General features: G+C 42.2%; 1 protein-coding gene across 1 annotated transcript in view; it reads left to right on the plus strand.

The window, feature by feature from the left end:
* Positions 1-361: 361 nt before the first annotated feature.
* Positions 362-13,952, plus strand: part of LOC129842275 (ryanodine receptor 2-like) — a gene marked incomplete at its 3' end in the record, with an annotated part of 104,955 nt that continues 91,364 nt past the window's right edge. The window contains exons 1-2 of the mRNA XM_055910756.1: positions 362-841; positions 9,289-9,420. Coding sequence (XP_055766731.1) covers positions 362-841; positions 9,289-9,420 — 612 coding nt within the window. The remainder of the gene's footprint in view (positions 842-9,288; positions 9,421-13,952) is intronic.

Below are 13,952 nucleotides of genomic sequence, written 5' to 3' on the forward strand. Positions count from 1 at the left end.
CCTCTCCTTCCCCCTCCTCTCCTCTCCTTCCCTCTCCTCTCCTTCCCCCTCCTCTCCTCTGAGCGTGTACGTAGGTGGATGAAAGCTAGAGACGAGCAGGACGGCCACTCATTCCACCAGAGTTATGAAACGCCTAACATGCCGCATAGCTCACGCCATACAAACATATATCTCTGCGAGCATGTGCTTAACCCTCCAAGCAGATCCCCAGTCACTCAGTCTATTTCTGGGTTGAATATTGTAGAACAGAATAAGGAGACATTTATAGTTGACAGGTGGCCACTCTTGTTCTAATGTAAGTAACAGAGGTGGGATGGAGTGCGTTTCCTCCACACTCTCTCACCTAGAGAGGCCCATCTGAATGCACCTGAACTCATCCTCGTACTCCTGGACACAACCTCAACACAGCGGAATGCACCTGAACTCATCCTCGTACTCCTGGACACAACCTCAAACACAGCAGAATACACCTGAACTCATCCTCGTACACCTGGACACAACGTCAACACAGCGGAATGCACCTGAACTCATCCTCGTACTCCTGGACACAACCTCAACACAGCGGAATACACCTGAACTCATCCTCGTACTCCTGGACACAACCTCAACACAGCGGAATACACCTGAACTCATCCTCGTACTCCTGGACACAACCTCAACACAGCGGAATACACCTGAACTCATCCTCGTACTCCTGGACACAACGTCAACACAGCGGAATACACCTGAACTCATCCTCGTATTCCTGGACACAACCTCAACACAGCGGAATACACCTGAACTCATCCTCGTATTCCTGGACACAACGTCAACACAGCGGAATACACCTGAACTCATCCTCGTACTCCTGGACACAACCTCAAACACAGCGGAATACACTTGTCAACACTCTCCATTGACAAGCCCGCTCTCCATCTCCTATTGAATGGCCTCTTCAATTAGTGTGAGGGGGGAATGGTTTGAACACGAGGAGCGGTGAATTAGAGATGACTGGTGCAGTGAGGAGGGTCTAGGGTTGAATATTTTCCCGGTATTTTACAAATGTCACAACCCGAGAATAAATCAGTGTCATTCAAAAGCATACAAATAATAGGCTGGTATACGCTTTTATAGGCTGGTATAGGCTGGTATAGGCTGGTATAGGCTGGTATAGGCTAGTATAGGCTGGTATAGGCTGGTATAGGCTGGTATAGGGTAGTATATGCTGGTATAGGGTAGTATAGGCTGGTATAGGCTGGTATAGGCTAGTATAGGCTGGTATAGGCTGGTATAGGCTGGTATAGGGTAGTATAGGCTGGTATAGGCTGGTATAGTCTGGTATAGGCTGGTATAGGCTGGTATAGGCTAGTATAGGCTAGTATAGGCTGGTATAGGCTAGTATAGGCTGGTATAGGCTGGTACAGGCTGGTATAGGCTGGGATAGGCTAGTATAGGGTAGTATAGGCTGGTATAGGGTAGTATAGGCTGGTATAGGCTGGTATAGTCTGGTATAGGCTGGTATAGGCTGGTATAGGCTAGTATAGGCTAGTATAGGCTGGTATAGGCTAGTATAGGCTGGGATAGGCTGGGATAGGCTGGGATAGGCTGGTATAGGCTGGGATAGGCTGGGATAGGCTGGGATAGGCTGGTATAGGCTGGTATAGCCTGGGATAGGCTGGTATAGGCTAGTATAGGCTTGTATAGGCTAGTATAGGCTGGTATAGGCTGGTATAGGCTGGTATAGGCTGGTATAGGCTGGTATAGGCTGGTATAGGCTAGTATAGGCTGGTATAGGCTAGTATAGGCTGGTATAGGCTAGTATAGGCTGGTATAGGCTAGTATAGGCTGGTATAGGCTAGTATAGGCTGGTATAGGCTAGTATAGGCTGGGATAGGCTGGTATAGGCTAGTATAGGCTAGTATAGGCTGGTATAGGCTAGTATAGGCTGGTATAGGCTGGTATAGGCTAGTATAGGCGGGTATAGGCTGGTATAGGCTGGTATAGGCTAGTATAGGCTGGGATAGGCTGGTATAGGCTGGTATAGGCTGGTATAGGCTGGTATAGGCTGGTATAGGCTAGTATAGGCTGGTATAGGCTAGTATAGGCTAGTATAGGCTAGTATATGCTGGTATAGGCTAGTATAGGCTAGTATAGGCTGGTATAGGCTAGTATAGGCTAGTATAGGCTAGTATAGGCTGGTATAGGCTATAGGCTGGGATAGGCTAGTATAGGCTGGTATAGGCTAGTATAGGCTGGTATAGGCTGGTATATAGCGGATATTATTTAAATGTTGAAATATAATAGGGCCTCTTTGTATAATTAGTAGGCTGAAGCTTATATAGCTTTCATAATGTTAGCCTAACTCAGTGTGAAATGTGATTCACATTTTCAAACAGTATTTTCCAACGGGGCCGTACATTTGGGTGAGTTTTTTTCCCTCGTCTGAGTAGCCTCGTTTCACTGCCAATAATAAAATAATTGTTTTTTAAATTAAACAGCGAAATAACAACACAAAGTCAAATACAGGAAGCCTAGTCAAATAATTAACATCCAATCAAATTAACCACTGCTCTCTCGTGGGAATTCCACTAACGGTCCGTATGTAGCCAAACTTAGCTGCTGCTCATTAAGTTTGCTCGAGAATGTGTAAATGGTTAAAAAAAGTAAGGCCCGAGTCCATAGAAACACACACCAGCTCTACTGGTAGCACTGCTACTACCAGCAGTACTACACCTGCACCTGTCGACGACACAAGTTGTTCTGCTTCCACGAGCACATCCAATGCTAGCATCAGTAATTCTACATTTGTTGTTAGCCCAGCTAGCATGGACACTGACAGCTGTGAATCTGATGCAGCCGAAGAGCTACTGCCCCCTTAACCGGGAAAGCACCGAACAACAGACAGGGACGTTGGACCGTCGAAGAGGCGCAATAATGATGAGAACTACATTGATTTGGGGTTCACTTATATTGGGAGTAGTGCCTTTCCTCAGCCACAGTGTGTTATATGTGCAAAAGTACGATCTCACAACTCGATGAAACCTTCACTCTTGCGCAGACATTTAGAAACAAAACATGCCAATTTGAAAAATAAGCCACGGGAGTTTTTTGAGCGAGAATTAAGATGTCTTTCGAGTAGTAAGACATGTATAAACGCAACAGATACCATTAATAAGAAGGGGCTAGAAGCGTCTTATATGGTGAGCTACTGAGTGGCTAGGACAGGCAAGCCCCATACTATTGTGGAGGACTTCATTCTTCCTGCTACCGTGGATATGGCTGGCACAATGCTGGGGGAAAAGGCCCCAAAGAAACTATACAGACAATGCCTTCATCAAACAACACTGTTTCACGACGCATCTGTGACATGGCAGGAGATGTTTTGAAACAATTACTGCTTCAGTGAATTCTATGCGTTACAGCTGGATGAGTCAACAGGCGTGGCGGGCCTGGCACAGGTCCTGTTATATGTCCGTTACGTTTATGGGGGGGTCAATTAAGGAAGACATCCTCTTCTGGAAACCAGGACAACAGGAGAGGATATTTTGTGACAGCTTTGTGACATCAAATGGTGGTCAAGATGTGCTGGTATCTGTACTGATGGCGTAAAAGCCATGACAGGGAGACATAGTGGAGTGGTAACACGCGTGCAAGCAGTTGCTCCCGACGCCACCTGGGTACACTGCAGCATCCACAGAGAGGCTCTGGCTGCCAAGGGAATGCCTGACAGCTTGAAAGACGTTTTGGACACTACAGTGAAAATGGTTCACTTTGTTAAAGCAAGGCCCCTGAACTCTTGTGTATTTCCTGCACTATGCAATGATATGGGCAATGGCCATGTAACGCTTTTACAACATACAGAATTGAGCTGGTTATCAAAGTATTGACACATTTTTTTAAATTGAGAGACGAGTTTAAAGTTTTCTTTACTTACAATAATTTTCACTTGTCTGACCCTATGCATAATGACGAGTACCAAAGTCACTCCTGCGTTGTCTTGGCTGTGTGCTTAGGGTCATTGTCTTGTTGGAGGGTGAACCTTCGCCCCCAGTCTGAGGTCATGAGCGCTCTGGAGCAGGTTTTCATCAAGGATCTCTCTGTACTTTGCTCTGTTCATTTTTCCTTCGATCCTGACTAGTCTCTCAGTCCCTGCCACTGAAAAACATCCACACAGCATGATGCTGCCACCACCATGCTTCACTGTAGAGATGGTGCCAGGTTTCCTCCAGATGTGACGCTTGGCATTCAGGCCAAAAGAGTTCAATCTTGGTTTAATCAGACCAGAGAATCTTGTTTCTCATGGTCTGAGAGTCCTTTAGGTGCATTTTGGCAAACTCCAAGCGGGCTGTCGTGTGCCTTTTACTGAGGAGTGGCTTCCGTTTGGCCACTCTACCATAAAGGTCTGATTGGTGGAGTGCTGCAGAGATGGTTGTCCTTCTGGAAGGTTCTCCAATCTCCACAGAGGAACTCTGGAGCTCTGTCAGAGTGACCATTGGGTTGTTAGAAGAGTCTTGGTGGTTCCAAACTTCTTCCATTTAAGAATGATGGAGGCCACTGTGTTCTTGGGGACCTTCAATGCTGCAGACATTTTTTTTGACCTTTTTGGTAACCTTCCTCAGATCTGTGCCTCGACACAATCCTGTCTTGGAGCTCTACGGACAATTCCATCGACCTCATGGCTTGGTTTTTGCTCTGACATGCACTGTCAACTGTGGGACCTTATATAGACACGTGTGTGCCTTTCCAAATCATACCCAATCAATTTAATTTACCACAGGTGGACTCCAATCAAGTTGTAGAAACATCTCAAGGATGATCAATGGAAACAGGATGCACCTGAGCTCAATTTCGAGTCTCATATTAAATGTTATGAATACTTATGTAAATAAGGTATTTCTGTTTTTTAGGGTTAATAAATTAGCAACATTTTTGAAAAACCTGTTTTTGCTTTGTCATTATGGGTTATTGTGTGTAGATTGATGAGGATTTTTAATTGATTTAATCCAATTTTAGTATAAGGCTGTAACGTAACATTTGGAAAAAGTCAAGCGGTCTGAATACTTTCCGAATGCACTGAATATCAATCTGGAACAGGATGATCTATTTTGGATGCAATTTGAATGTTGTTGATGGAGAGAGAGAAACTGCTAGAGACTGCTAGAGACTGCTAGAGACTGCTAGAGACTGCTAGAGACTGCTAGAGACCGCTAGAGACCGCTAGAGACCGCTAGAGACTGCTAGAGACTGCTAGAGACTGCTAGAGACTGCTAGAGACTGCTAGAGACTGCTAGAGACTGCTAGAGACCGCTAGAGACCGCTAGAGACCGCTAGAGACTGCTAGAGACTGCTAGAGACTGCTCGTGCGTGCACTGATTTAACGCAACGATATTCAGGTGATAGGCTTTTTTTAAAACTCTGCAGCTGCAATTTAAAACATATATAATCTTTACGATCTTTACACCCCCCCCCCCCCTCTCCCCGGTTGCACGTTTAGTTTTTTACCCCAGCACTACACAGCTGATTCAAATACTCAAAGCTTGATGCTGAGCTGGTAATCTTCTTATGGCTACAACATTCCGCTGAAAAGGCAGAGCGACAAATTCTAAAATACTTTCATACATTCACAAGTGCAATACTCCAAATTAAAGCTTAACTTCTTGTTAATCTACCCATCGTGTCTGATTTCAGAAATGCTTTACAGCGAAAGCACACCATATGATTATGTTAGGTCAGAGCCGCGTCACAAAAAACACACACAGCCATTTTCCAGCCAAAGAGAGGAGTCACAAAAAGCAGAAATAGAGATCAAATGAATCACTAACCTTTGATGATTTTCATCAGATGACACTCATAGGACTTCATGTTACACAATACATGTATGTTTTGTTCGATAAAGTTCATATTTATATCCTAAAATCTCAGTTTACGTTGGCGCTTTATGGTCAGTAACGTTGTGCCTCGAAAACACCCGGCGAATATTCAGAGTTCAATTTACAGAAATACTCATAATAAACATTGATAAAAGATACAAGTATTATACATGGAACTTTAGATAAACCTCTCCTTAATGCAACCGCTGTGTCAGAGTTCAAAAAAGCTTTACGGAAAATGCACACCATGCAATAATCTGAGTACGGCGCTCAGACACAAAAACAAGCCATACAGATACCCGCCATGTTGTGGAGTCAGTAAAAGTCAGAAATAGCGTTATAAATATTCACTTACCTTTGATGATCTTCATCGGAATGCACTCCCAGGAATTCCAGTTCCACAATAAATGTTTGTTTTGTTCGATAAAGTCCATGATTTATGTCCAAATACCTCCTTTGTTAGCGCGTTTGGTAAACAAATCCAAACTCATGAGGCGCGGGCAAGTCCAGGCGAAAGTTCAGACAAAAAGTTTCAAAAGTTCCGTTACAGTCCGTAGAAACATGTCAAACGAAGTATAGAATCAATCTTTAGGATGTTTTTATCATAAATCTTCAATAATGTTCCAACCGGAGAATTCCTTTGTCTTTAGAATTGTAATGGAACGCAGGTCGCTTTCACGTGTGCACGCGTGATCAGCTCATGGCCTCTGGTTGATTCCAGGACCGAGTTTGCCAAACCCTGGACTAGACTATGCTGCAGCAAATGCAGGCCTACCTGTCACAAGAAAAGTTTTCATGATGAGATGACTACATGCATTGTGAACTGTGCTCCATCCTGAGATGGGCTGTCTGTCCCCACTCTGAGCGTTGATGATTCATCATGCAGAGGCTGTTGATTTAGACATTGTATATAATTTAACAGTTCCATTTCACGCCTTGCTGTTCATATAAATAATGTATTCGAATTTACCGGTTTCTCGCAATTATTTATCACGGGAAAAGGGAGAGGTTTTAGGCGGTACATCCTCGTAAATCTCAGTAACCGGGTTCCCGCCATTCAACCCTAGGATGGTCGTTACACAGTAGAGGCTGACTGGTAGCTGGTGATACTCTGCAAAAAGTAAAATCTAATATTGTCTTATATTTAAGAATTCATTTAAAATGTGTTTTATTTTCTTGTTTTTTCGTACTAAGCTTGGCAGATAATTTAGCTTATTTTAACCTAAGAAAATGGTTGTGTTAAGGTAAAATATCTAGAAATAAGATACATTACTTGTATTAAGCCATTAGGTAAAAATAAGCTGATTATCTGCCAATAGATAGAGCCAGAGGTTCTGCTCTGTATCCTGGTGGAATCACTCTGATGTTGTTTATACCTCGTCTGGCGTTCAGGGATCCCGTTTGTTGGTGTTTATAACTCGTCTGCCATTCAGGGATCCTGTTTGTTGGTGTTTATACCTCGTCTGGCGTTCAGGGATCCTGTTTGTTGGTGTTTATACCTTGTCGGGCATTCAGGGATCCTGTTTGTTGGTGTTTATAACTCGTCTGGCATTCAGGGATCCTGTTTGTTGGTGTTTATACCTCATCTGACATTCAGGGATCCTGTTTGTTGGTGTTTATATCTCGTCTGGCATTCAGGGATCCTGTTTGTTGATGTTTATAACTCGTCTGACATTCAGGGATCCTGTTTGTTGGTGTTTATAACTCGTCTGACATTCAGGGATCCTGTTTGTTGGTGTTTATACCTCATCTGGCATTCAGGGATCCTGTTTGTTGGTGTTTATAACTCGTCTGGCATTCAGGGATCCTGTTTGTTGGTGTTTATAACTCGTTTGTTGGGGTTTTGTAATTCCGTTCTCCATATGTCCTGGAGGTCCTTCACTGTGTCCTTGTGAAGAGTCCTGAAGCTCTCATCATCATCAAGGGTTAGGGTTAGTTAGTTTAGGTTAGTAGGGTTAGGGTTAGTTAGTTAGTTTAGGTTAGTAGGGTTGAGGTTAGGGTTAGTTTAGGTTAGTAGGGTTATGGTTAGTTAGTTTAGGTTAGTAGGGTTATGGTTAGTTAGTTTAGGTTAGTAGGGTTGGGGTTAGGGTTAGGGTTAGTTAGTTTAGGTTAGTAGGGTTGGGTTAGGGTTAGTTAGTTTAGGTTAGTAGGGTTAGGGTTAGTTAGTTTAGGTTAGTAGGGTTAGAGTTAGTTAGTTTAGGTTAGTAGGGTTAGGGTTAGTTAGTTTAGGTTAGTAGGGTTAGGGTTAGTTAGTTTAGGTTAGTAGGGTTAGGGTTAGGGTTAGTTAGATTAGTAGTGTTGGGGTTAGTGTTAGTTAGTTTAGGTTAGTAGGGTTGGGGTTAGTTAGTTTAGTAGTGTTGGGGTTAGGGTTAGTTAGTTTAGTAGTGTTGGGGTTAGGGTTAGTTAGTTTAGTAGTGTTGGGGTTAGGGTTAGTTAGTTTAGGTTAGTAGGGTTAGGGTTAGGGTTAGTTAGTTTAGTAGTGTTGGGGTTAGGGTTAGTTCGTTTAGGTTAGTAGGGTTAGGGTTAGGGTTAGTTAGTTTAGTAGTGTTGGGGTTAGGGTTAGGGTTAGTTAGTTTAGTAGTGTTGGGGTTAGGGTTAGTTAGTTTAGTAGTGTTGGGGTTAGGGTTAGTTAGTTTAGGTTAGTAGAGTTAGGGTTAGTTAGTTTAGTAGTGTTGGGGTTAGGGTTAGTTAGATTAGTAGTGTTGGGGTTAGGGTTAGTTAGTTTAGGTTAGTAGGGTTAGGGTTAGTTATTTTAGGTTAGTAGGGTTGGGTTAGGGTTAGTTAGTTTAGGTTAGTAGGGTTAGGGTTAGTTATTTTAGGTTAGTAGTGTTGGGGTTAGGGTTAGTTAGTTTAGGTTAGTAGGGTTGGGTTAGGGTTAGTTAGTTTAGGTTAGTAGGGTTGGGGTTAGGGTTAGTTAGTTAGTTAGTTTAGGTTAGTAGGGTTGAGGTTAGGGTTAGTTAGTTTAGGTTAGTAGGGTTGGGTTAGGGTTAGTTAGTTTAGGTTAGTAGGGTTGGGGTTAGGGTTAGGGTTAGTTAGTTTAGGTTAGTAGGGTTGGGGTTAGGGTTAGGGTTAGTTAGTTTAGGTTAGTCGGGTTGGGGTTAGGGTTAGTTAGTTAGTTTAGGTTAGTAGGGTTGGGTTAGGGTTAGTTAGTTTAGGTTAGTAGGGTTGGGGTTAGGGTTAGTTAGTTTAGGTTAGTAGGGTTGGGGTTAGGGTTAGGGTTAGTTAGTTTAGGTTAGTAGGGTTGGGGTTAGGGTTAGGGTTAGTTAGTTTAGGTTAGTAGGGTTGGGGTTAGGGTTAGTTAGTTTAGGTTAGTAGGGTTAGGGTTAGTTAGTTTAGGTTAGTAGGGTTAGGGTTAGTTAGTTTAGGTTAGTAGGGTTGGGGTTAGGGTTAGGGTTAGTTAGTTTAGGTTAGTAGGGTGTTGGTGTGCTACTAACTCTACTGGTTGTGTTCAGGTATCTTGGAGGTCCTTCACTGTGTCCTGGTGGAAAGTCCTGAAGCTCTGAACATCATCAAGGAGGGACACATCAAGTCAATCATCTCTCTGCTAGACAAACATGGACGCAACCACAAGGTGGGTAGAGACCACCTACCTATAAACCATGTATTATAGATAACCACAAGGTGGGTAGAGACCACCTACCTATAAACCATGTATTATATATAACCACAAGGTGGGTAGAGGAGACCACCTACCTATAAACCATGTATTATAGATAACCACAAGGTGGGTAGAGACCACCTACCTATAAACCAGGTATTATATATAACCACAAGGTGGGTAGAGGAGACCACCTACCTATAAACCATGTATTATATATAACCACAAGGTGGGTAGAGACCACCTACCTATAAACCATGTATTATAGATAACCACAAGGTGGGTAGAGACCACCTACCTATAAACCATGTATTATAGATAACCACAAGGTGGGTAGAGAATACCACCTACCTATAAACCATGTATTATATATAACCACAAGGTGGGTAGAGACCACCTACCTATAAACCATGTATTATAGATAACCACAAGGTGGGTAGATACCACCTACCTATAAACCATGTATTATAGATAACCACAAGGTGGGTAGAGGAGACCACCTACCTATAAACCATGTATTATATATAACCACAAGGTGGGTAGAGGAGACCACCTACCTATAAACCATGTATTATAGATAACCACAAGGTGGGTAGAGACCACCTACCTATAAACCATGTATTATATATAACCACAAGGTGGGTAGAGACCACCTACCTATAAACCATGTATTATAGATAACCACAAGGTGGGTAGAGAATACCACCTACCTATAAACCATGTATTATATATAACCACTAGGTGGGTAGAGGAGACCACCTACCTATAAACCATGTATTATAGATAACCACAAGGTGGGTAGAGACCACCTACCTATAAACCATGTATTATAGATAACCACAAGGTGGGTAGAGGAGACCACCTACCTATAAACCATGTATTATATATAACCACAAGGTGGGTAGAGGAGACCACCTACCTATAAACCATGTGTTATAGATAACCACAAGGTGGGTAGAGACCACCTACCTATAAACCATGTATTATAGATAACCACAAGGTGGGTAGAGGAGACCACCTACCTATAAACCATGTATTATATATAACCACAAGGTGGGTAGAGACCACCTACCTATAAACCATGTATTATATATAACCACAAGGTGGGTAGAGACCACCTCCCTATAAACCATGTATTATATATAACCACAAGGTGGGTAGAGACCACCTACCTATAAACCATGTATTATATATAACCACAAGGTGGGTAGAGGAGACCACCTACCTATAAGCCATGTATTATATATAACCACAAGGTGGGTAGAGGAGACCACCTACCTATAAACCATGTATTATATATAACCACAAGGTGGGTAGAGACCACCTACCTATAAACCATGTGTTATAGATAACCACAAGGTGGGTAGAGACCACCTACCTATAAAACATGTATTATATATAACCACAAGGTGGGTAGAGGAGACCACCTACCTATAAACCATGTATTATATATAACCACAAGGTGGGTAGAGGAGACCACCTACCTATAAACCATGTATTATATATAACCACAAGGTGGGTAGAGGAGACCACCTACCTATAAACCATGTATTATAGATAACCACAAGGTGGGTAGAGACCACCTACCTATAAACCATGTATTATATATAACCACAAGGTCGGTAGAGACCACCTACCTATAAACCATGTATTATTGATAACCACAAGGTGGGTAGAGACCACCTACCTATAAACCATGTATTATATATAACCACAAGGTGGGTAGAGGAGACCACCTACCTATAAACCATGTATTATATATAACCACAAGGTGGGTAGAGGAGACCACCTACCTATAAACCATGTATTATATATAACCACAAGGTGGGTAGAGGAGACCACCTCCCTATAAACCATGTATTATAGATAACCACAAGGTGGGTAGAGGAGACCACCTACCTATAAACCAGGTATTATATATAACCACAAGGTGGGTAGAGACCACCTCCCTATAAACCATGTGTTATATATAACCACAAGGTGGGCAGAGACCACCTACCTATAAACCATGTATTATAGATAACCACAAGGTGGGTAGAGGAGACCACCTACCTATAAACCATGTATTATAGATAACCACAAGGTGGGTAGAGGAGACCACCTACCTATAAACCAGGTATTATATATAACCACAAGGTGGGTAGAGACCACCTACCTATAAACCATGTATTATATATAACCACAAGGTGGGTAGAGACCACCTACCTATAAACCATGTATTATAGATAACCACAAGGTGGGTAGAGGAGACTACCTACCTATAAACCATGTATTATATATAACCACAAGGTGGGTAGAGACCACCTCCCTATAAACCATGTATTATAGATAACCACAAGGTGGGTAGAGACCACCTACCTATAAACCATGTATTATATATAACCACAAGGTGGGTAGAGGAGACCACCTACCTATAAACCATGTATTATATATAACCACAAGGTGGGTAGAGACCACCTCCCTATAAACCATGTATTATATATAACCACAAGGTGGGTAGAGACCACCTACCTATAAACCATGTATTATAGATAACCACAAGGTGGGTAGAGACCACCTACCTATAAACCATGTATTATATATAACCACAAGGTGGGTAGAGGAGACCACCTACCTATAAACCATGTATTATATATAACCACAAGGTGGGTAGAGACCACCTCCCTATAAACCATGTGTTATAGATAACCACAAGGTGGGTAGAGACCACCTACCTATAAACCATGTATTATATATAACCACAAGGTGGGTAGAGACCACCTACCTATAAACCATGTATTATTGATAACCACAAGGTGGGTAGAGACCACCTACCTATAAACCATGTATTATATATAACCACAAGGTGGGTAGAGGAGACCACCTACCTATAAACCATGTATTATATATAACCACAAGGTGGGTAGAGGAGACCACCTACCTATAAACCAGGTATTATATATAACCACAAGGTGGGTAGAGGAGACCACCTCCCTATAAACCATGTATTATAGATAACCACAAGGTGGGTAGAGGAGACCACCTACCTATAAACCAGGTATTATATATAACCACAAGGTGGGTAGAGACCACCTCCCTATAAACCATGTGTTATATATAACCACAAGGTGGGCAGAGACCACCTACCTATAAACCATGTATTATAGATAACCACAAGGTGGGTAGAGGAGACCACCTACCTATAAACCATGTATTATAGATAACCACAAGGTGGGTAGAGGAGACCACCTACCTATAAACCAGGTATTATATATAACCACAAGGTGGGTAGAGACCACCTACCTATACACCATGTATTATATAAAACCACAAGGTGGGTAGAGACCACCTACCTATAAACCATGTATTATAGATAACCACAAGGTGGGTAGAGGAGACCACCTACCTATAAACCATGTATTATATATAACCACAAGGTGGGTAGAGACCACCTCCCTATAAACCATGTATTATAGATAACCACAAGGTGGGTAGAGACCACCTACCTATAAACCATGTATTATAGATAACCACAAGGTGGGTAGAGGAGACCACCTCCCTATAAACCATGTATTATATATAACCAGCTCCTTATATACTATAGACAGAATGGATGGTCTCCTAGCTGGGTGATGGTGCTACCTATTTAACAGAGATTATATACAGAATGGATGGTCTCCTAGCTGGGTGATGGTCCTACCTATTTAACAGAGATTATATATAGAATGGATGGTCTCCTAGCTGGGTGATGGTCCTACCTATTTAACAGAGATTATATATAGAATGCACTATGAATTGTTTATTCACTATTTCTTTACAATTGAATTGTGATGATAACTGTTGTGAGCAACACGTTGCACCAGTGGGTCGGCTCTACCATTCCACTCTGTCACGATATTTCATTTAATGTTTCAATATTTCATAGACATACCTCCTCCACTGTCAACAACATCAAGTTGTTATTGATTTTTAGAAGAGGTATTAGTTTGGAAATGTTTATTTTTCAGCTGATGAGTTGAGATCTGAAGCGATCGATATAACTGTAAAGCTGTAAATCACAGATGTTCACGCAATACATCAGCGAACAACTTAAAGCGCTCAATAACTTTAATAATTTAATGTTCCCCTTGTTTTTTACGTGATTAGCTAATGGACCAACATTACTGAAAGGCTTGGTCATGTTGGCACGTCTAAATGATTGAAATTGTCCTGTCCTTTCTCTCCAGTGAGTCGTGTTGGGTGAGCCTGAAGTAGAAAGCCCTGTCGTTCCATTTTGACAATAGCATAGCCATTTTACCACTCTGTAGATGTTTTATGTCCAATACCTCCTCCACTGCCAACAACATCAAGTTAAGTTGTAGATTAGGCAATAAAGTAGCCTACACTGTGAATGGATGTTAACAACAATTTAGTTGTTGGGTGTGGTCCAACCAGCACCTGATCTGTATCATGGTCTATTCTGTATGTTAACCCTACAGGTTCTGGACGTGCTCTGTTCTCTGTGTGTCTGTCATGGTGTGGCGGTG

The sequence above is a fragment of the Salvelinus fontinalis genome, unplaced genomic scaffold (assembly GCF_029448725.1).
Source record: "Salvelinus fontinalis isolate EN_2023a unplaced genomic scaffold, ASM2944872v1 scaffold_0028, whole genome shotgun sequence".
NCBI classification, from domain to species: Eukaryota; Metazoa; Chordata; class Actinopteri; order Salmoniformes; family Salmonidae; genus Salvelinus; species Salvelinus fontinalis.